At 47.0% G+C, this 23,838-nt stretch overlaps 1 protein-coding gene across 1 annotated transcript in view; it reads right to left on the reverse strand.

The window, feature by feature from the left end:
- The window catches only part of LOC118782954 (pleckstrin homology domain-containing family G member 3-like), a 43,721-nt gene that overhangs the window by 8,064 nt on the left and 11,819 nt on the right, over positions 1–23,838 (reverse strand). The window contains exons 3-8 of the mRNA XM_036536586.1: positions 17,011–17,432; positions 12,813–12,913; positions 3,560–3,626; positions 1,743–1,789; positions 660–810; positions 425–556 (exon numbers count right to left, since the gene is read on the reverse strand). Coding sequence (XP_036392479.1) covers positions 425–556; positions 660–810; positions 1,743–1,789; positions 3,560–3,626; positions 12,813–12,913; positions 17,011–17,432 — 920 coding nt within the window. The remainder of the gene's footprint in view (positions 1–424; positions 557–659; positions 811–1,742; positions 1,790–3,559; positions 3,627–12,812; positions 12,914–17,010; positions 17,433–23,838) is intronic.

Consider the following 23,838-nt stretch of genomic DNA (forward strand, 5'->3'; position numbering starts at 1 on the left):
AACTCCCATCCACAAATGATAGGGGTTGTTTCATTGGCTTCAATTAACTAAGTAAGGAATTAATTATCTTCCTGTTTACATTTCATTTGACATGAAAAATACATTTAAAAGTTAGGAACAGGTTTCATTGTAAACTGGATGTAAATCTGATAATGACTAACAATAATCTCTGTGTAAACTCAACCCAGTTGGAATAACAACATAAACTCTGCTTACTGCACACTCTGTTGGTCACCTCAAAACCAACAGGGTTTGAGGTTTGAATTGAGATTAACTTCATCTTGTTTTAATGACCATTCTTAGCATGTACTGCTCACTGTACTTCTAGTTTCCTGATTTGAATTTTCAAATTCCCAAATCACAATGCCTTCAGGAGCATAGATTCCACTGCTGTGATGTCACATCCTGTTCCCAGGGAGTGTACCTGCAGCCTGACGGCATGTTCCTGCTTCCTCTTCATGTCATTGATGTACCAGGCCACCGCTGTCATGGTAATGATGGCATCCTCCACCACCTCATAGCCAGGGTCGCTCTTGTCAAAGTGCTTGGAAAGCTCCTGCCACAAGGGGGAGACATTGAGGCGTCGTCAGACACAGTGTCTGTGCGAGGCTTGCGTCCTGGCTTACGGGGCTTTCGGTATGTGCATCAGGCGGCCTGACCTGCAGTAGGAGGTGGTACTTGAGGATCCTCTGCACCGGCTTGAGCAAGTACGTTTCCAGAGGTAAAGAGTGACAGAGTGTGGCCTGTCGCTCTTGGAAGAAGCGGACCAGGCTCTCGTTCTTCATGCAGTCTCTCAAAACAGCCACTGAGCTGTGGAGAGGGGGAGTGAGGGAGAGGATGAGGGGGTGAGGAAACATAAGGATGGGGGGAGGGAGGAGTGGGATAGAGAAAGAGTAAGTAAGTGATAGAAGAAGAAAACAAGAATTGGACGGGACACAAAAGGGCGCAGGGGGGTAGAGGGAAAATGAGGAAATCAAAGAAGGACAGAAGAAAAGGGAAAGGGATGCAGAGGCACATGGCTTGGTAATTATGCACAACTGCAGTTAATCTTAGCATGAAGCATAATGCATCCAGCTTATGCTTCATGTCTGCTTTGAATCCTCTGCAGGACACAAATATTTATCTCATAACAGTATGCCTCTGTGGTGCCTGTAATAGCTTTCTCAGCTGATAGCTCACTGTCTGCTAATGACATCAGAGTACTGCACTACTAGTTTAAATGAAGCAAAAATGACACCGCTAGTATCTGTGCTTAGACACTATTCTGTATATTCAGATGAGTATTTTGGTATTTGTTTGACTGACATGGCATTAAAGTGAGTTTACCAGGTACACCATACAAACACTTGAGTAAAATGTTCATTGTGTCATGTCATCTGTATTTTTTCACAAGTATTTTTGATTGGTTTGGGATTCAAACAGCGCACCCATACAAAAATATAATTTATTGAAATATAGTTTTGAGTATATTCTTTAGCTTAGTCAATATATTGATAAATATGTAAATGATTGCCACTGCGGTATGTTGCAATATATTTTTGCTTTGTATATTATATATTTAAATGTAAACATAAATCTCAGTATATATTTTAATTTCGTATGGGCATCATCTGCTTCTCAACAGTCCTTAGCCAAAGCTCAAACTTTCATTGTCCTACTTTCTGATGGGTCAGAACTGTCTGAGATGGGTCAAAGCTGAGATCAACATGCTGCTAAACCTATAGCATGCAAACAGACCTTACTTGGGGTAGTTCATACAGTAGAGAGTGTAAATGTCAAAGGCTTCACTCTGCGGAAAGGGAGAAGAGACAGAGGTGGCGTCAGAGATGTGGGGAGATGTTCGCAATGCACACGGTCACCCCCACACACTGCCTCCCAGAGCTGCTCCCCTGTGCTGTTTCTGCTCTGACAGCTCGCCAGATGGAGCAGTGAATGTGAGCAGCTGGGCGCTTTCTCGCACGGACCCGGGTGAGGTCACACGGTCAGGTCCGTTCCCAGCATGCCGCTTCCCCCCCAGGAGCAGCCTAGGTGCAGCTCGGGGCCAGGCCGACCCCGTCCTGTGCTGGACGAAGAGTGCGGTCAGGCTCCACGCAGGCACAGCCCAAAAATATCCCCGGTAACAGCTTAATTGAATGTACTGTGCATTTCCGTTCTATTTTCTAATTTGGCGGAACAGTGGCCCATTCACCGGCAGCAGGAGGTGAAACCTGGTTGGTCAGGAGCGGAGAGGGGGATCTCCGACCAGGCCTGCCGTGCCTGGGAAATGGAGAGGGGATGTCCCTTTCTGCGCTTCGATCGGCGGAGACGGCTTGAAGAGGAGGAGGCACTCGCCCGGGAGTCTCCCATCCGAGCTGGCTCCTCTCCCAGCCATTACAAAGGCCCATTTGTTCAGCCCCACATTATTAGTACTGTCATCGTTATGTCATTACTCCAACAACTGTGACACCAGCAGGAATGCAAACCCACTCAGCTATGATGTGTGCCTATGTTAAAAGGTCACTGTGGAGAGACAATTGTGGATCTTTCTTTTTGCCCTTTCTGGACTCATGCCGGCAAGCGGTATAGCAGTATAATACCTTACTCACACAGCAGGGCTTGCATGCATTACATTTTATGTTCTCAAACTATTTTTTGCCTATGTAATACAATTTATACTTAGATTTTAGCAAGTAATATATTAGGCAAATGGATCAATCAACTGCAGCTTTTCCAAGCTTTTCCAAAGTCCAAGTGCAGCTTTTCAAGGCCAATTTTATATTACTTTATAGTAGTTTTTACTTCAAAGGATTGTGTAACAAATAGGCTGTTATGTTGAATAAATAAATACTTTTATTTATGTTTAACAAAATAAAAGTAATGTAATGTAAAAAAATCACAAAACCACAACTCTTGAAATATAATTACAACTATGAACTATAAAATGTAACTTTGCCAATCGTGGAAGAACATGTTGGTGAATAAGGACCACAATAAAAGACACTGTACTATTCAAGAACACTTCATAAGTAAAAAGCCATAATCTGCCACTCAACAACCACTTAACTCAGCGCAGAACAAAATGTTTGCTCTCTGTAGCAGCTCTTTCTCACTGTGACAGCACAATGATTTTGCGTCCTATTGTGTAACAATAGCTCATTTTTTGTTCAAGCGGCCCATATCTAGCAGGATTTGCATGACTCCAGAATGCCTCACTCCCTGAAAGTGATTAACTGCAAACAATGAACCATGATGTCCCGCCCTGTGGGACCGGACTGACAGATATACCGACCAGTAAAAACAACACAAGTGAAAACAGAGCGCAGTGAAAAGCTGTGCAAATCATTCTCATGAAAAAACAATATAAAACAGCATACCACAAATCAATATGCAATTGCGAGTACTTTTTCCACTTAGGCAACTTTTTCATTTTGGCACAAACCAGCTTCTTATCCATATGACCATGGTGAACATGGGAAACAAAGTGTGGGGCTTGCTTTGCTCATGGGGAGGACAGTTTTCTGCCTGGGATTTGAACTTGCAACCTGCCCTCTGCTTCACACAGCCAAGGCGCCTCACTCACCCTCTCCACGAAGCATTCTGCAATGGCTGCTGCATGAGGGCTTCTCTCCAGATCCTCCAGTAGCTCACTGCAGAAAGAAGAAAGGGGTTTACTAAATGACCTGTGCATCGACCGGATGGGCTGTATGAAGAGGGGTTACCAGCTGATCCAAGTATCAAGTGGATGGGATGAGATACCATTAATCCCTGCACCTGCTAGATGGAAGAGAACTGGGTGCATTCTGTGCAGTGCAGTGCAGATGAGGCATAGGTTAGTGTGGAGTCAGGACGTGAACCGCATGAACAAGGACAAAGAATCACTTCTGCCTGTTTGAGTACAGTGTGAGCTGTAATAATGTGAAATTCTACAAGCAGCAGAGCTCTCCCAACTGAGTACTGCGTCAGTTGTACGAAAGCACACCAGCGTGTAGCTACCTTTGGAAAGTTTGTTGTTCTCTGATGATAGTTTAAAAGTTCATCAAAGACAATATCTTGGCTGGTTTCACAGAGAAGGTTAGTCACCTGTGCACCATTCCAGCAGGGTTATGGAGCTCTATCTATCTCCATCTTATCAAGGGTGGGGAATTCCCTTGCTTGTCCAATCAAATGAAATCTTTCTGACCTTAAACCCCACCATTGCGTTTACAGTTTCTTAGAGTTAACGTGCTTACTTTAGCTTTAAACCTGGCTCGTCTTTGCTTTTATAACAGCAACGGCAAATTTAAAATGGAAATTTTTAATGCTGCAAACCTGGAGATTCCAATGCCAGTTAGTCGTCTCCTTAAACTGATTATGGTTTGCCACGCAAAACACATCCATTACTCATGAAATGAGAAACGTCTGGACGCAAACGCAACGGCCCGATCTCTAACTTTCATTAGACGGCTGTTTTAAGGGAACCACAGAGAACTGCAAATTAAACAAAATGAAACAAATTAAAAAGGAAAAGATGTTGTAATTGCAATATAAAGTCCTAAATGGCGAAGATTCATTTATCACAGAAAGATCCATAAATGCTTTGGTTAAAGGGGGTAAAATTCCGCAATCAAGCGCTAAGATGGGACCGAAAACCCCAGGCGCTCCAGGCATTGAGGCCCGACGCCAGAGAGCCCTGCAGTGCAGGAAATAACGAGGTTAACCAGGGACCGCAATCCCTGATGATTTGTGATCCACTGAGGTTTTGAGGACCTTGGCAGACTTTTCCAGCTTTTTAATTACTCGAGCATATCCGCACACTTAACAGACACCCTTACGCTGGGTGAACAACATTGCTTACATTACACGCAAAGCATGCGCGACACACTGCTGGACTCTTCCATGAACCATCTGGAAAAGACACTTCGGTGAAGAGTACATTACCGTCCTTACCGCTATCCATCACATTAACAAACTTTAGCGTACCAATCAACAAGTCTTCTTGGGGAGGATTTGTTGCATGGGAAAAGAGGGCCTGCCCTAATCATGAAGATTTTGTTTGCCTCTTGAAATTTCCAGCATCTCTAGCGAGCAAGGGAAAAGGCAGAAATCTCCAATAAGAGTACTAATTGATTTAATTAAGTCATTATGACCTCCTGCAGGCCGAATGCCAGAAATCACAGAGGCTCTAAGGCAGGATTTCCCAGAGTCTCTCCTTCGGTTGCATTTGAAAGTGAGGTATAAGAGGGCTTCGGAGACAAACTTTGGGACAGGAGGACTTTTCCTGGAGAACTCATTGAAGTTAACAGGAAATGTAGACACTAAATTGCTAATCATTCCAAACAGACATGAATGCAAGACATGGCTCCTCGATGATCTTAAACAGAAAGGCAGCAGCAGCTTGTAATGTAAATGTTCAACAAAGATCATCACTGGAAAAGTGATATCTGTATTGCTTTCCACAAAAAACCCTCACTCTGAATGTGAACTTAGCAGGTGTCTGAATGCTTCAAAATTTTGCAGACTTAAAGCTGCAGTCCCACTTTGCTGGAATTACAACCTCTGTTCGCTCCCTTCCCCACAGAGAGGCTTGAGGTCTGGGTACGGCGCTAAAGAGCCATTCTGGTACCTCTGTATCTACGGCTCCAAAAAGTCTTCATGAGACCAAATCGGAGCTGGTGTTGAGAAACAGCCGGGCGGGTAAATCCCAGCTCTACTTCCACAAAGCCCTTGTTTGTTCCTCTCTCTCCGATCGGGGCCAACAATCCCTTAAACGAATGCAGATGGGATTCATCAAATGCTGGCTCCACATCAACACCCCCCCCCCCTTCTCGAAACAGCTGACCTCGAACCCCCCCAACATTCGCTGCCACAACACCAATAGGACCCTTGTACCGGAAAGCTGTGACCGTCAAATAATCACCAGCACTGTTAGCTGATCTTGCACCGTCAAGGCCCGCCTCAGTCATGATATTTGTCTCATGAAAAACAAACACACATAAGCGTTCTCAAAGCAGGGAGGGAGGAGGGGGGGAAGATCATTATTTCATTCCAGGATACAGCTGAATCAGAACCACTGGTCCAGGAGCTTCTTAGACAACAATAGATGAGGGGAGAGAGTGAGAGAGAGAGAGAGAGAGAGAGAGAGAGAGAGAGAGACAAAAGGAGTGGAGGGTTGATTTGAGGCTGTTATTCTCTTTCGATTAGCGTGTGGTGAGGCAGTCTGCCTTTTTTTACCGGAAGGGGAGGGGCGTTGTGGTCGAAACACTTCTCTGGTGGTTTTCTGGGGCATTTTTGTAATTATTTTGACAGGAATGATTGGCTGTGCGTTCCTTAACGACAGGACTGAAACGGGGCTCGGACGCCTTGTTTGTGCGGCGGTCAGCAAAACAGCCTGATGACCCCACCCACACACACCTCTGAATCGACCGACTTGTGGCTCGGGCCCTTACCGAGGGGAGCCCGACTTACAGAGCCGAGGGTCCCCTGGGAACCCTTCTTCTGAAAGCAAACAGGGAGGCGCACCGTAAACTAGACGAGTCTCAGCTTTTAAGCGGCAGGGGGGAGGGAGAAATTTGAGGGGTAACCACAGCACTTTGCTTTTTCGCGTTCGGCTCCCATCCCTTCCCACCGGGCCCGCTGCTGCATGTTCTGTTTATAATAAAGTGGACGGGAATTTATGGGCGGTTTCTCAGAACAGCGGAGACCCGGGATTTGCTGGGTGCCACTATTGCTGATGTCTGAATCTCGTCAGAGGGGAGTGAGAGAGAAAGAGATAGAGAGAGACAGAGCAAGAGAGTGAGAAAGAGAGAGAGAAAAACGGCTGGCTCTCGCATATGAAGCCGGTCTACACGTGCTGCCCACACGGCACCCCACAACGCCACCGCTGCAACCTGCATCCTGCCGGCCGGTGCGTGCAAAAGGCAGTTTGAAGCGTATCTCAACTGCCATACCCTATTAGAAATGCCAGTTTCGGTGGGCTGTCATCGTGCGGCAGGCAGCGTGGATGCGAGTTTGTGAATTTTCACGGAAATCACTGCTTTGGTTTTGCTCTGCTGTGCCAATGCGAACGTTTCATCATTCTTCAGTGATTTGTATAGATGTGCACAATTCTGCTGGATGATGAGAACAGCCCACAGGATGGTGGACCTGGGAAACCACGTTTCTGCTGGAAGTGGTGTTGGTGGGCCAGCAGTGGGTCATTACAGTGGTTGGTAAAATTCCCAGGGCTCTTATCAGAAAGAGCAGGGAGCTCCCTGGTGTCCTGGGCAAATTCCTAATGTGGCTCTCTAAATTTGGCTACATAACGATCCCCTCACTGACAAAATAAATCTTTGCCTTTCTGCCTCAACTAACATGCGGTGAGTGATTTTTGCTGCAAAATGGTGGCACACTGATGTGAATTGCTTTGCATTGTAAAGCACTTTGTGATTCTTTAAAGTGATGAAGGACACTGCAACACTCCTTGTTATTCATTCACCTACATTTGGACACATTTCAAAGATGAATAAAAAGCGTAATGACCTTTAAACAACTGCCACTGATCCCCTCACCTGGCCAAACCATTATATTGGGCCTATACACACAAGCACTTAAATAGGTTAGGAGGCAACCCCATTTTTGTACCTTTAAGCACTAAAAATGGGCAGTGCTTTTTCACAGGATTTACTTACACATTTGGCTTCAGTCACTGTCTTGAAGCGAGTAGTGAAAACACTTGTTTAAATAGCATATAGCCACAAAGTGCTCATGTGCACACAGAGCAGAAGCAGTTATGGGTTGTAATGTACTGACTGAAGCCCGCTGAAGCACGTGTGAATACTGCCATGGGGGAATATGAAAGGGAAAGTCTGACGTTGCCTACAAGCTCTGCTGTTAGGCCCAGTACGCTGCCAGAACCCTTGTAAGTGACAGACAGACAGAAAAAGAGCAGACGCTCCGACACTTCTGACTTCTGTACCGCGGATTTCCAAAGAGGGACTCCCTCCCAGGACTTCAGCAGAGCCCATTCCCCGCCTACAACCTCAGGTGTCGAAGGAAAGTTACAACCTGCACTAATGCGTGCCCGCCCCTTCTCCCTCTATTCCATTCTCTCCGCAACTCCGGTCCCTCCCTCCCCCATCCATTTCAGCCACGCCACCTCTCCTCCTTTCTCTGCCCATCTCCAAATCTTACTACCACTTCTTCGCCCATCAACCTCCACTCTTCCCTCTCAAATTTATGATGCTGCACTGACATGGCAAGATAAAGTGGCGGGATAAAGTGCTGCCTAAATTTTTGCTGCCCACCTCCTGGTCTCCTTCTCTTGCTCTGTCTCTCTCTCGTTCTCTTTTCCCCCTGTCTCAGCCTCTCACAGATAAAAGCTCACTGTCCCAGAAGTGTTGGGGAAGACCGGCAGGGAGATCTGGATGTCAGCCAGGGGGAGGGTGGCTCCCGAGCCAGGGGAGACGGGAGCGATAAGACAGGGAGGGAAAGTGAGGGACAACGTGCCCCTGCTCCGCTCTGTGGGAGTCATGACCCTCGGGCCCGCGCGTACGCGTGGGACGGGGGGCCGGAATCGCACACGGGGGAGGGATTCTATCAGTGGAAACCTGTTGCCCGCGCACCCCCCGACAGCTGTCAGAATGAGCTATGGGCCTCTGAGTGGGTGATGAAGTGTCCGCATCAGGCTCTGCGCCGAACGTCGGCCTCACACTAAAGACACGTGCCTCTCGCCCCGTTGTCTGACCGCACAATGTGAACCACCAGCCAGCTCTCAGCCTCCAGCACTCCTCCACCTGGCTGTTGTAACCGAGGCAGTGGCAGTGCCCAATTCAACTGAATCTAAAAAACTGAAAAAAATAACAGCAGAGGTAATTTGGTAAAAGGGTTCATATTCACCAGAGAGAAGAATCCCCCCGTTAATGCCATGGAGCTAGGAGTGGAGAGGAGAGGGATTCAGCAAGGACCTGTTCACTTTCTTAGTCAGGGAAAGTCAGGTGATCTCTGCTGAACACTTACATACTTTGTGTATTTAAACTGAGATAAACACAAGACTGTATTGTGCATGGAGGTGTAAAAAATTACAGTCCTGAACAGGGTTATTCAAGCTCAGGCTGTCTACAAAATTAACAGCAGCACACACATGCGGGAGCCAAGTTTATTAGCCAAGCACAAGTCCATGGGTAGACTCAAAGTGTCTGTCCATGCTCACCTTTCAGTGCTTATGATTAAGTATGTGAGACATTCAGACATTACAGTGAGTGCGTGTGGTTCACGACATAGCATTTAGACTGGAATCAAATCAAAGCTGTGAGCCTTTTGACAAAATTCAAAACGGATGACGTTCCCGTTTGCAATGAGCGCCAGAGCTCTGACGCTGAACAGACCAGTCGGCTGTGTCTCTCCGGCGAGCTCCGCCCCACCTCGTCTCCACGACCTCCCCACCGCTCATCCTTCTCCTCAGACTAAGCAAGCCCCGCTCCCGTCCATCAGAACAAGACGGTGTTTAAAACAAGCTGTCCTCTGTCCTGGGCGCCTGCTACCGTGAATGAAACAGTCTGTGTTAAAACCATGATTAAAAGACTGGCTTGGCGCACCTGGTGTGCAGGAGCAAAGTCAGCCAAGGAGGAGCAGCAATTCATTTGAGCCCACAGGTGGCATTGTTCAGCCAAACACATTCTCAATGTACACCGTCAACACACATTTCCTTGATGGTTCTGAGTCACCGAATGTACACCGCACCAACAAACCATTGAGTCAGCACATTTTGGACAAAGGAAACGTGGGATAATCCTGTTGATGGATGCACCAGCACCGGGGGTTTCGTGAACGGTTCATCCGCGGCCACCGGGTCTTTGTGGCTGCGTCCAAAGGCGTGGACAGCTTCTCCCAAGCACTTATCCTGGATCAGTTTAAACATCTTTCACCTAACGGATGGGGCAGGGATTAAGGCTGGGAAAAATTACCCTTGATTGTTTGCTAGGGACAGAGAGTTCCCAGTGCTGCATCCTGCCAAAGAAAAACTCTGGGGTTTCACACTGGATGGATTATTTTTTTTCTGGAAAAAATTATATGATTAACAAACAGAGTTGGTATACTCAACAATTATGGCGTTTGGGGTATTATGAACTATTTTCAGGATCAATATATTTGAGCATTTAGAGACTTGAGCATTTAAAGAATCTAAATTAAATGCCCAGTATGTGCACTGTCCTGTACTGATGTCAGCAGGGAAGACTCTTTCAGTTTGAACAGACAAGCGGAAATTTCACAGCAGGTCAAAGGAGCCCGTTCAGCAACAGTAACCTCCCAGTGCAGAGGGACAATGCCCGCCGGTCTGATGATCTTTGACTGACAGCCGTCACCACAGAGCAAGCCCTGTCGGCGAGCATTGGAGCCCTACGATCCAGCGCTCTCGCCCGGCTGCCCCCTCTCGCTTTTTACAGACCATGTGTGCATTCCTCACAACAGGGGCTAGGAACCAGCTCAGGTCTTGGCCGTGGCCAAAGGCAAACGACATCCGTATGTTGCCGGGAGATGCAGCCGGTGCCAAGAAAGTAGACATAACAACACCGGTGTGAATATTGAGGCCGCATTCCTCAGCGGTGATGAGATAGATTTAAGTTTAAAAAAAAGGAGCATTCTCTTTCACTTCTCAGAGACAAAGAGTGGAGGGGGGAAAAAAATGAGGTCACCTTTCCCAAGAAACAGAACACTGCAAGCAAAACGGCAACAAAAAGAAAGAGAGCAGGCAATTGTTCTCAATGGAAATCCCCGAGCGAGTTTCGCAAAGGACTGAGGGGAAACCGACAAAGTACGTTATCATGTACGGGCGCTCGCTTCATTAAGAACGGTTATCAAATTCACGGCGGTATACACGCAGCCGTATTAAGGGGCGGGAACAACATGTCATGTATTTTGAGAAGCTGCACTGCTGGTTTCCATGTCGCTCCTGAAATCCCCTTCTTTTTTGCCTACAAAGGATAGCGATTTCCCATGAGAACTGGCATGAAGAGCCACGTCAGATTTGTGCAGGAGAGAGAGAGAGAGAAAGAGCGCACTGAGTCATGTCACCGGGGGAAGCGAGTAAAACCGCACATAAAAGGTCCGCTTGGCCCCGCAGCAAAAAAGAAGTGCGAAAGCTAGTCTTGCGGTGAAGGCGGGGGGGAACCAGCTGGGAGTATGATGATGTGGAAATATGAAGAATATGAAGTGCTAGCTTCTCAGACTGCCCTCCCTCACCCCCCCCCCACACACCCTTTGTTCATGTAGCTCCAGAACAGCTCAGTGCAGCGGTCTTCATCTGTGCTTTACTGGAGGATCCTTCCAGACAAAGCCTTTCACATCCCTTCGCAGAAAAGGGGGCTGATCAAGCCATGGAAAACACATTAAACGTCACCGAGCGTTGTTCTACGACAAAATGAAAACCAGGGCAAGTGTCTGGGCCCATGAAACAAAGCATTTATAACTCTGCCTTGTACGGACTCACTGTGCGCGTGGTGCTTCACGTAAAACTACACTCTTTCCACTGGGACTCGGAGGCCATAGGGGACAGAAGTTGCCCATCTCTGGTTGCTATAAAGAGTAAATCCTCAGCTTTTCTCTACATGGAAAACATCTGCTGGAAAATGCTGCGAGGCACCAGCCAGACCGTGCTGGTGGCTGACTGTGCCTTGCCCTCATACTCACACCGGTACTTGTGCTCATACTTGGGAACAAGGCCTTACTCAGACTTGCACTGGCCTAGCGATGAGCGCTTGAGTCCCGCGTTCCTGGGGGGGGGTGTTACCCGGACGGGGAGGGATGAGCGTGAATGGAGGGAACTGGAGGGCCTCTGCCACCCTCTCTGCGTCTGCTCATTGTCTGCAGCACCCCGGCGTGCGCGCCAAGCGTTGTGTCTGAGCACCATTAAAAGGACACGTCGGCCACCCAGGCGGCGGCTTGTAAACAGTCCTGAAACACCCCCCCCCAAGCTGCCAAAGACAGGGAGCGCTGCGGCCAGTCAGTACCGGCGGAGACCAAGCGGAAGGAGGGAGAGACACGGAGTGGGACACCACTCTGAGGCTGTACAGACTGGGCTACATGTGTGGCATAATGACTAACATCCCTTCCAGGATAACGGACAACTTTTTTTTGTGCCGGATTTAAAACAATACAGTCGCTTTTCATTATCGTGAGCATTGTCTTCTGCTCCATTGCATCCCTCCCCCCCTACAAAAAACCCCAGCCCTCTCTGTTGCCAGGCTACATCTTCCCATCTCCCAGTACATTGGGAATCTGTCAGTATTCTCCCAGACCAACATGCTGACCCAACCATAACTGTGTGTGCAATGCGGTTCTGACACAGAAACACAATGGAACAATTACAGCCATTTTACATTAATTGTTGCAGGCAAACTTGGGTTTGGGAGTACTGTATTGTGGCTTGAAACTCATTGGCTGGAAATTGCTGTAGATCATCAAGTACTCTTGATCATGGGCCATTTCGAACAAACAACTCAGGATCATTTCAGATGAACACACAATCTACCCTGGTCCTTGGGTTTTTTGCAGTCTGTATGTGTGTACATGTTTAACGGAAATAATGAGCAATATCTGTAGGAAGTATTATTTTTGCTATGTCAATTTATATTACCAACCTCAAGCTGTTGTAGTCACTCTAACAGTTATCCTTTCAGTGCACTAAATACTGTGTATCTAGTCAAGTCAGTAAAGGTGTTAAAGGACCCTCCAAGATGCAGGGGACTAGAGTTTCAGCTCAACCAATCAGATAACAGATCAGTCTGATGAGGTAATAAAGGACCCCTCAGGCTGCAGGGGGACTGGAGGTATGGGTACTCATCCAATCATGGTGAGGGTCCCCACAGTGCTTCTCTCACCTGTTGAACTCGTAGATGTCTTCAATGTTGCAGAAGAGAGTGCTGACCTCATCTGGCTTGAGCGGCAGGTCACCACAGTCAATTATGCAGCCCAAGTAATCCTGAGTAAAAGAGACAAGGAAACAGGCATGGAGTTTAACACCGCAGTCACATAACTTACTTACTGTAAGTGCACTGTATACTGTATAATGTTACTGAATACTTCTATAACTCTTTCAGAAAAAATATCACTTTGAGTTAACACTTCCATAATTAAATGCATTCATTTCCCTTTTACTGGTTGTTCATATTTGAGATTTCAGGGATTTCTTTCTCTGGTCTGTTTTGTAGAATAAATGATGAAATTGACATATAAAAAATATAAGGTGTGCAAGCCTGGTTTGAGAGTAGGAGTGCAACCACTGTGTCAGTTTCTTACATTAACATGCTCTACAATTGCATTATCGGGATAGTGGGGTGCGAGTCTTGCAGTGATATAAGCTGTCACAGAGTGATAATCGTGGTGTATCCTCCCAGAGGATGGGAAAAACAATATTCTACCCTCTAACCCTCCAATCCCTTTTACGGTGTGCTCAGCGTACACACATTCTAAGATATCTCTGTGTCTGTTATAATTGAATTATCAAGGAAGCTTTTCCCCCTGAGAAAAAATGTATACTTGATCTCTATTCCAATCCTTAATGTAAACACACCAGGCGGCCCAAAAAAGCACGCCAGGCAATTAATACTACATTAAGGGCCTTGCTGTTACAATATTTGTCTTTTCTTTTCTCGTCCCTCTCCTTGACCTGGGAAATACAGTCATGCCTTAGTCTCGTGAGAAAAATCGATACCCCCCCTGCAGGCTTGCTGCTCCCTACAGTTTTTGAGAAACTGCGAGGCTGGGTAGCACGTCTAGGAAAGCGAGATCGGCTTCAAATGTGTCAGTGCGGTTAACAGGCCAAGAGTGTGGGTGTTGGTGAAGGCCCAACACAAGCTGCCTCACTGAGTGGTTTGGACATAAGGTCAGCGCTGGTCACAAACTCTCACACTGCCATTTGCTTTCAAACTCCTTCCTCTGAATGTGTGATTCATCTAACAGCAGAAGTGTTTGCGGAATCCAGTTCAAGGAAAAATGTTGCACTTAATGCCATGGGGTTTGTTTCATAATTCCAATTTAGGGCTGAGTACAAAAATAGTTACCTTCATCAGGCAAACTAATCTACATTTTCACTGGACCAGAGCAAACAAAAATTATATCACATATGTATGTACAACAGAAAATATGCCTACCCAGTGATATGCTTCAGAACATGATAAAGTTAACAGACTGATCCACTGTTAACCAAAAATCACAAAATGAATGCATTTAGGTTGTGTGTGTATTTTGTGTGGTTAGAGCATTAAAAAAAGACCTTCACTTTACTTTCAGTTTACTGAGTAATACAGACTTGGCAAGCTTAGTATGCTTGTAGAAACACAGACAATGTATAGAATTCACACAGCAGAGTTGGCAAGGTGATGAACTACACTTACTCTGTTTTAAGCAGTGTGGCTTACTTGCTGAAGCCTTCTTGACCATAAATATGTCTAACTGGTGACTGAACAGCACTTATCTAGGCTATTTGTCAGCACTTATCAGAAATGTTTCAGCCCCATTTACCCCAAATTGCCAGCCTTTTCAAATGCCCAACTTGCTCATCAGATAAAATCCCCCAGCGCAGACAGACAGATTCTTCCAAGCATCTGACAAGCTGGAAAGTCACTGAGCGTCCAGGCCGTCCAGGACATTCTGGTTACCATGAAAGTGAGGCTCCCCTGGGATGGTGGGCCGGGGTCCAAGAAAGGTCCGTGAAAGAAAACAAAACCAGCCGAAAACCTAAACCGGACCCTTCAAAAATAAATCGCCGCAAATAAACAAACAAACAGAAGAATGCGGGCCGAAGACGTCTGGAGGGGAAGCGGGCCGCGGCGTCACCCACCGCGAGTGCCTCTGCGGAACATTCCGGCAGTGGGGCACGTCCGAGCTTTTTTTTTTTCTGAAGGAGCCAACAGGGTGCTTGGAAAGGCAAACAAAACAGGGTCCAGCAGAATGGAGGAGAAAATGGAAGGGGTGGTAGGGGAGGGGGGGGCTGTAAAATTTATCACCTTTTAAAGGCAAAGGAGCGCAGCAATGTCGACTGTAATTGTGGGCAGATTTACAATCAGCGAAGAAGAATTCCCCTCTCGACCTTCCAAATTCACACACCCTCGGAAAGCGCGCGGGGCCTGGTGACAGCCACCGGCGGGCAAGGGGAAGCAAAACACGGGTGAAAGAGCAGGAAGAAAGGAGGAGAAGAGAGCAGCAGGAAAAACTACTGAGACAGAGGATGATAAGAAAATAAAGAGAAAAGACAGAAGGAGCAAGGGGAAGAAAGAAAGAAACCCTACACAAAGAGGCCCACGTATTCAGGACTTTTGTTCGAGGGGGAGTCAGGACTAAGAAAAGTAGGTCAGGGTTTTGAGGAAAGGGAGTCCTTCCCCTTCCAGAGTTCCCCCCTAATGTGAGGGCCCCTCCGCCACCCCCCCTCACCCCACCATCCGCTTGCTCCCCAGAGTTTTCCAAAAAGGGGTTACAGCCAAAAAAAAAAAAAAAAACTTTCGCTCCCCCCAATTTCCTGTCCTATTTGGCTAGGATACAGACTGAGGGAAAAGGGGCTTCTCTCTTGTTCTCTCTCACTCTCTTTCCCTAAGTACCCTCCACACACACACAGAAACACACACACATATTCTCACTCGTCATGGTTGGTTCCTATTACCAGCAGTTTTGACATCATCTCTCGCTGTGCCCTCGATTAAAACCAGACTCAAACTGATACAACTTCAGACAGGGTCCAGTTTGTGCCCAACCCGATAGACATGACATGCACTGTTGACAGTATAAATATTCTACCCCTTCACCCCCGTATTTCCCTGCGCAATCTTCTAAGATTCCAGAGGACTGAAGGATTCACTGTACCAAATCCCCCCCTCCCTAACATTGGCACTTTAATTCAACCATGACTTTATAGAGATTTCATCACCAGCTATTTCAAGTTGAGCCAGCTCTGTATCAGTCACTTCTCCTTTGCCTGGGTCCTTCAGAGCAGACTTCAAAGTGATGGCTGCAAGAAAGAGCGCTGCTTACCTCTCACGCATTCTCAAGGCTGCCCTGATCAAAGCCTGCAGATCTCTTGAACCTGCACCCTGGTCACTGACTGTCCCCAAGCCCACAAACACACTCACACACACACACGTAAACACACGCAAACACACGCAAACACACGCAAACACACACACACACACACACACACACACACACACACACACACAGTCACACACACACACACATACACAGTCACACACACACACACAACTATCAATCAATGTCTGGTCTGTACTCAGCTTCATTGTCTTAGAGTAGTTCAGCCATGTCCACCTAACCTCCACTTGAGCGCAGACAGCCAACATTCCCTCAGTGTCAATCTGACGTCAATGAGGGCACAACTCCTCCATTCTCTGCTGGGTCTCTGCTATTCTCCACCATAGCAGGTAACTGTTTTTGGACAGACTTCTGTCGAGTGAAATATTTTTATATAAAATGGAATGCTCACTAAATTCAACAGCAGGTCCTTTCCTTCCAAACCAATTCAAAGGAACCACTTTCCAGTTCCCACACCCCTTCTCTTGCCCCAAAGGGGACCCGCTCAGGCCCTCGTTTCTTGGAAATATAATAAACACGTTGACAGAGAAACACAAAAAAAGCCTCCCGACTGCATCGGCACCTCCATCCAACACCACGCACGGCGAGGGGGAGTCCGCAAACAGCCCTTCCATTGTTGGAGAGAGCCGGGCCCTGCAGAAGGAGTGCGAGACATGCTTTTGAAGTGACGGGCGAATTTACTGCTGCTTTTATCCGCTGCCATCCCTGCTCCGACACCCTCCGCACCGCTCGACTCCAACCCAGGCTGAAGATGCGCAGCGCAGCCCACGGTCAGCAGGAACTGTCTAAAGATGACAGCCGTAAAAGCCACGGCCAGTATGGGGAGGGGAGCCCGGGGTGATATATGAGTGCTTACAGATAACAAATTGGTGCATAAATCTTAGCCAGACAGAAGTATGTTTATGCTGGACGATTTGTGCTGAGTCAGGAGGGTCGGAGAGGGATGGGGGGGGGGGGAGGGGGGTGTGGAAGGTTTACCTCCACGATGCTCTTCAGGTCCCGCACATAGGCCTGCTCGGTCTCCACGATCTCCAGCACCACCCTCTCCAGCCGGGACAGCTTTGGGGCGGGCGAGCCGGGGAAGCCGGGGCCCCCGGCCCCGCGGCCGCGCTCCTCCAGCAGCTGGGAGAGGGGCGTGAGGTCCAGGCTGATGTCGGAACCGTTGCGCTGCGGCGGAGGGTAGGCGGGCATCGCCCCATAAGGCAGGGAGGACGAGGAGGAGGAGGAGTGGCCGTCCTGCAGGGAGGCGGAGGAAGTGGAGGAGCTGAGGCTGGCCGCCCGGTCGCTGTCTGAGCACACGGTGTTGACCGAGGTGCAGCTGCCACGGGAGGCACGCTCCGAGGAGGCCATCCTACCCACAATGCCGCTCAGGGAGGACACGGAGGAGGGGCGCTGGGCAGCTGAGGGAGGAAAGAGGGGGAGACACCATCACTCAACACATCCCCACATCAAAAGAGGCCGACGCTGTGTCTGGAACATGATATTCCCTTTCGTTAAAACCTTAATTATCCAGGGAATAAATTATCAGATTCCCTCAGATAAGATAATTTTAAGATATTCAGTGAATTCCACAATGACAGATATAGGCACAGAGAAAAAGCTCACAATCCTGGAATTCTCCATGTGAAATGCTGGCTTCCCCAACACTGTTCATTCTTAAACTTAACTACCTCCCACATTACAACACATCCAGCTCATCAGTGACTACACTACACTACTCTAAACTACACTATACAGACATAACAAGAAAGGAGCAAGCTGCAAAGAGTGGGCATTTGTTGATTTTAAATTTGGCGCAAAGGTAACGATTCCTTGTGAAGCACTCCAAAAAGAAGAACATACTGAACACAGTTGCTTGGTTTGCACCTCCACTGCATGTGTGCATATGTCTGCGAAAGACTGAAGCCGGAGAACAGCACGCAAACTTTTTGGGCACCTGTCCTCTTTCTCACTTTCGCTCTCTATTTTGATATCAGACTGGTAAATGTTCATGTGCGCAACGCGTTAAAATTCACACTCGCCCGGGCCCGTGCAGGGCACGAAGCCTGCGGCTTACTTTGCAAGCGCTGCTGCAAATACTACGTATTGCTGAGATGCAGGAAATGAGCGTGACCTCAAAGGTGTGAATTAGCAAAAGAAATCGTGTTTTGCCAATTTGTCAGAAAACCCACACGGTTTCACTGCCGGTCTCGCCTCAGACGACTTGCGCTGCATTTGCACAAAAACACCGCAAAGAGGAAGGCAGAAAACGAAGGCAGCCTCCGTCAGTTCCTCAGCCCCATTTCACTGCACACGCAAAAGCAAACCTTCGTTTCAAAAAGTTCCTGTCAGAAAAGATCCCTGTGTCAAACAATTCAGACCCTTCTCTTCCAATTCATATGATGATTTTAGCACTACTTCTGTGAGCAATGCTAAATCACTCTGACAGCTGAGCAGGTTTGGGGAAGTTCACCACCAAGGTCAGACAGTCAGCTCAGGTATCAGCCAATCATCATTCAGCGCTGTTTCTCCACAACATGAGATAAGGTTAACGCCCCACCTAAACCCTTGCTCTGTAGACAGACATCCTGGTTTCGAAGGCTGAATCACATTAACTTGAAACTAATATTAAAAAATGCAATGGTAATGGCTGCCATAACAACAGAGCACAGACTAATGCCAGGCATTCAAAGCTGTGCATTGTTTTCTGGGTGAATGCAGGATTGGGGTGTGACGGTGTATCCTGGCACAGGGACGTGTGGCCAGGAGGCGTATTGAGAGGGGAACAATCCCCTGCTTCTGGCAAAGAGGTGCGAGTTAGAAAAAGAAATCATGTTTTTTCAGTCTGGCAGGAACGGAACCGACCTCGTTTCCAGCGTACGAATCACACCGCTTTTTCACGGAAATGCACAGTGAGGAAGGCTGACGACACAGAGCACAAAACAGAACCCTCTCAGCCCCATTCGTGTTAGTCAGGTAGACGAAAGCACCTTTTTCGTTTTTAATAATCTTGCGGTGTTATAGAATTAAAATATGTGGCAAATATACATTTGTAACAAAATGTTTCCCTTTTTCTCTATCAGTGATCAACTGAATACTTCATTTCTGTGAGGCAAACTTTGGTGATGAGCAATGCTGTTTCTGTGAACAGCATCACACTGACATGCCAATACTACAGCTGAGCGGGTCTTGGGAAGTCAATGAGCTAGGCCAGATAGTCTATTTAGATTTCGGCCAATCATCAGACAGAAATGTTTCTTCACAGCATGAGATCAGGTTAACCTCAGCTAAACCCTCTCTCAGGAGACAGATGTCCTAAATAGAATTCTGTATTACATCAACTCAAAATAACATAAAAAAAAATGTAATGACGGGACAAAGACAAACCCTTGTGCGATCTTTTGCGCTGTCTGGATGAATGCAGGTTTGGGGTGCTACAGAGCCCCGGATGGCACATTCAGGGGAGCAATTCACCACTTCCTGTAAAAACAGTTCTGCACCATTGCTCTGCTCAGCAAACCGTTCTGTACCTCGCCTGCTCATGCACCCTAACAACAACACCATATTTAGACATGCCAACCCTGGCCACGCCCACAAACCGATGCCCTCTCCTCAGTCATACTTCGGTTCCACTGTGGACCCAGGAACAGCCCTGAGTGTATTGCAAGAACCCATACGCCACCCATCAGTGAGCTTTTTTTTCACAAAGGAAGGTAGGCCAAGGAATGTTTGCCGTGGCCTACATTCTCCAGAGCTTCCTGCCCGAGACTGAACATCAAAGTTTGTTGAAGAGAATGCATTTTGATTTATTTTCCCCGAGCCTACGACACATTTTATGGGTCATGTTTATCTTTGTTGGCCTACGTCCAGGAGCCAGCACCAGCATCGGCAGCAGGCTTACTTGGACGGGCTATTTTAAAAGCAACCTGACAACAATAGACGCGAATGCGTCTCAAACTGCTCTCTCTAGTACAGTGGGCTCTGTCTATTTCAGTTTTTACTGGTGTCATGTTTGGTCCTGAAACATTTAGCTGTGGTCAAAGCCACGCTGGATATCAACTTGCTCTTAGGCAGAAAAGTATAGACTTGAACAGAAAACATTTATGTTCTCATAAGGATAGCCTTCCTTCTTTCAAACTTAATAACAAACAAAGTTATAATATCCTTTCTCCTAGCACAGAATGTAGCTGTACAGATGCATATTTACCAGTAATGACTCAGTCTGCCTATCTGATTCATGGGATTCACATGCATATCATTGATGAAGCGGACTAAAAGCAGACTAAATCTAGACTTAAAGAGAATTTTCACATACTATCCAGCATTCACATCAAGGTATCTCACCTGTCCCACAGACTACAAACAAAATCCTCTTGCCTATCGATGTGAATGACGGAAATATAGCCTTGCATTTTAATCAGTCAGCATGCAACAATGTAAGTCACTGGTAAATGTTCAAAATCAAAACATTTGTGTCCACTTAGCAGTCACTCAACTATGAATAAGCAATCAGAATGCGTGTGTCCTTCATATCCTGTGTGATTAGACGCGGTGAAATAAGACACCCGGCTCATTTAAATATCCCGCACAGACTGCACCTGCAGCAGAGCTCTCAGCAGAGCGCTTGAAAAACATCTGACGCCTACTTTTACGATCCATCATATGACGGCTAAGCTCACTTTTAACAGCTGACAGTGCAAACATCCAACTAGAGCGCAAATCTAGAACAGATGATCGATCGCTTTATGCACGACCCCTCTTTCACTGCCTCGGGCTGTTGAAAATGTCACCTACCTGTAACAGTGTGAGATCAGCCTCTCACCACACCTCCAGAGCGCATGAGATCAGACCGTTTCAAACCGCGACCCCAGAAAATCCCATCTTCCCCTGCAGTAACTTTTCAACGCCTCGCCTTCCGTGGTTTTTCGTTGGGCTCCCCGGAGAAGCCTCTCACGCACCTCTGGGAGTCAGACCATGGCGCGGGAGCCGGCAGCCCCGTCCCCTCCGAACACAGCCACGCTCGCCGGCGCTGGCTGCCAACCCGTAAAATAAATTACAATTGATTACTTTTTTTTCCGATACAGTTACTGCCGCCTGCTCATTTGCAGCGGGGCGGCCCTAACGTGGCCCTTGCGCTCTTCGCGTGAGTCCAACACATCCTGAGGGAAACCATGCCTCTTCTCGCCTATCATACCACGCGCGTGCACGTGTGTGCGTGCGTATGAGCATGTGTGTGTGTGTTTGTGTGTGTGTGTCAAACTTTTTTTTTCAGTTACAGCTTCCTGTTTTATTTCTTTTTTTTTTTTTTTTGGTGTGCGGCCTTGCTTCAACCGAAGCAGAACGAAGAGTGTGAAGTCACAGGGCTGTGTGTGCCATGAACGCAGAACCATTAGCACGACTTCTAGATCCAATAACCCCGAGAGGAGACATGGACGTGGCGTTTGCTGCACTCTGGAGTTTTGGAACATTGATTGCTCTGGGGAACGGTTTCTCATGGTTTCTGTTTGTCGAAGGGGGCGTAAGCAAACAGATGACAGCATTCGGGGGGAAGCTGCTGGCGGGCTCTCCTCTAGCTAGACCGCCGTGTCTGCACTGTACGAAGGAGCCTGCACCTGACAAACCGACAGCGGGATGTGGTTAGGCCCAGATACAGCTTCCACTTTATACTGGAGGCTACCTTGGTCAGTCGCTAAGCAACCGGGTGAAAGCACAAACGAGCCAGCTATAGGAGGCGCCAAACCGCCTTTGAAGGTTCATTAGCTCAATCAAAACAACATCGACATCATCAACAACAAACTGACTGGACCAAAAGGGCTGCTCTTGCCCAGAAACAGTGCATGACTCAGAATATAGTAGCTCTCTTGTCTTGGCGTGCACTCCTCCAAAATCCATTTGACCCAAATATAGGCTCATTAAAGCGACAGACAAGCCTTTGGCGTGTCTAGGTAACAAACTGCTCATTCAGGCACTGGTTTACCATGCAAATGCAGGCATCTTTATCAACCTGTTTGCTTAGACTAAAAGGAACATAGGGGCTGAGAGTCATTTGAAGATTAAAGAAGGAGACAGCACCACCTCAACACCTGCAGTATTGAGATGTGAGTAGAAATTACACAGGCCTTGCAACACTACTACACTAATGATCCTGACAGCCCATAGTACTGAGACTACATAGTGCATGACTGCATGACATACGTCAAATGTAAAGTCATGTGAGAGGACAGGGGTAGTAAGCAGACAGTTGAAGGTCAGTGTGGACATCAAGGATATCTCCGATGAGCTCTAACTAATACAGGCGATGGTCTCAGGTCTCCAAAACCCTCTGATGGGCCTCCATATATGTCCCATTTTTCTGTTCAGACTACCAGCCACTTTGTTTATGGAGCACAATGCAATGAGAAATGGACCCCAAAACAATTGTAATTGTCCCCTATTTCCAGGACACTCATGGCTTGTTTGACTTTGATAATGTAAGCAGCCATTCTTCACAGAGAAATCCGGAAGAAAACACGCCTATAAATAGATGTGCTTTGTTTTCTCCCAGGCTTCTTCATTCTGTTTCACTCTAAACCAGTTCTAACTTCTAGAATTGTTCTTTCTTGGGTAGGAAGAGACCCTTATCTTGGGCGTTTTAAAGCTGAGGAACTTCAACTTTTTAGCTGTGAGCTGCAAAAAATAGTTCACAGCCCTGTCGCAGACCATCAGAGCTTGCAAAAAGAAAGAGAGTCCAAGTAAAAATTAAAGAAAATGAAAGTCTGTGCAAGATCTTTTTTAAAGCTACCCAATTTCCTCAAAAAGCCTAAAATAGGTTAGTTACCCCACACTTGGCCATACCCAAGCATAGCTATATTGGTGTTAATTACATGCTTGTCTCGCACATGACTGCAAAGCAATGCTTTGGAATTCAAAGCCATGCACATATATTGCACGTATGTGTGGCAGAGCTGACATGAGTAGCTCGTGTGAGCCCCGCGTAAAAGCCTTGGTAGCAGGTAGCAGGTAGCCGAGCGATTGCAGCGGTTACATCACTCCCTGTGACCTGGTTAACTAGCATTGTTGCCGACAGGCTAAGGGCAATTTGCCTTTAGCTCAACTGGCAATGACGTTGACCCACGTATACACAATGCAGTCTCCACCAGTTACATATGCACATGCATACACACAAGTGTGCACACACACACACACAAATAAATACATTCCATGTCCTGTTTCAGTCTTAATGTGAAAACTTTCAAATATGACACTATGACAAGCTAGCTGGTCACAAATGTCCATGAAGAGCTTGAAAATCACAAAACTGTAAAATGGCCATTACAGGGCCCTTCAGTGGATCTCAAATAATGTAGTCCTTTCCTCTCTTGAAAACCTCAAATTGCTGTAAAATTTAAATGTGTTTTTCATGCATTGCCAATTCCACAAGCTCTGCTCTGTGGGTGTTTGCTGACTAGCAATCCACATCCTTGCCATTAGACCATGAAGACAAGCTATCGCAAATGAATGGACACAAGATAGAGATAAATTCAGGACAAATACCTTTATACTCTCATTAATAGCCTCAAGATTTTGAGAGTGAGTGCATACAGTAAGTACTGGGCCCTTAAACTAACTTCTTATTTATTTATTTTAAATGTGTTGTAGACTAACAGGCATGCCAAGCATGTAAACATCCATGACCGATGGCTAAAAATACTACTCACACCAAAGAACACAAGCTATCTCTCTCTCTGCCATTTCATGAAGACAAGCTGCTTCAGGACTAACAGAAGCACAAACGATGCTGCGGTGTTCGAAAGCTGTTTTGTTTAAATCACATTGAATAAACCCGCT

Source organism: Megalops cyprinoides, chromosome 9, assembly GCF_013368585.1.
Source record: "Megalops cyprinoides isolate fMegCyp1 chromosome 9, fMegCyp1.pri, whole genome shotgun sequence".
Lineage (NCBI taxonomy): Eukaryota > Metazoa > Chordata > Actinopteri > Elopiformes > Megalopidae > Megalops > Megalops cyprinoides.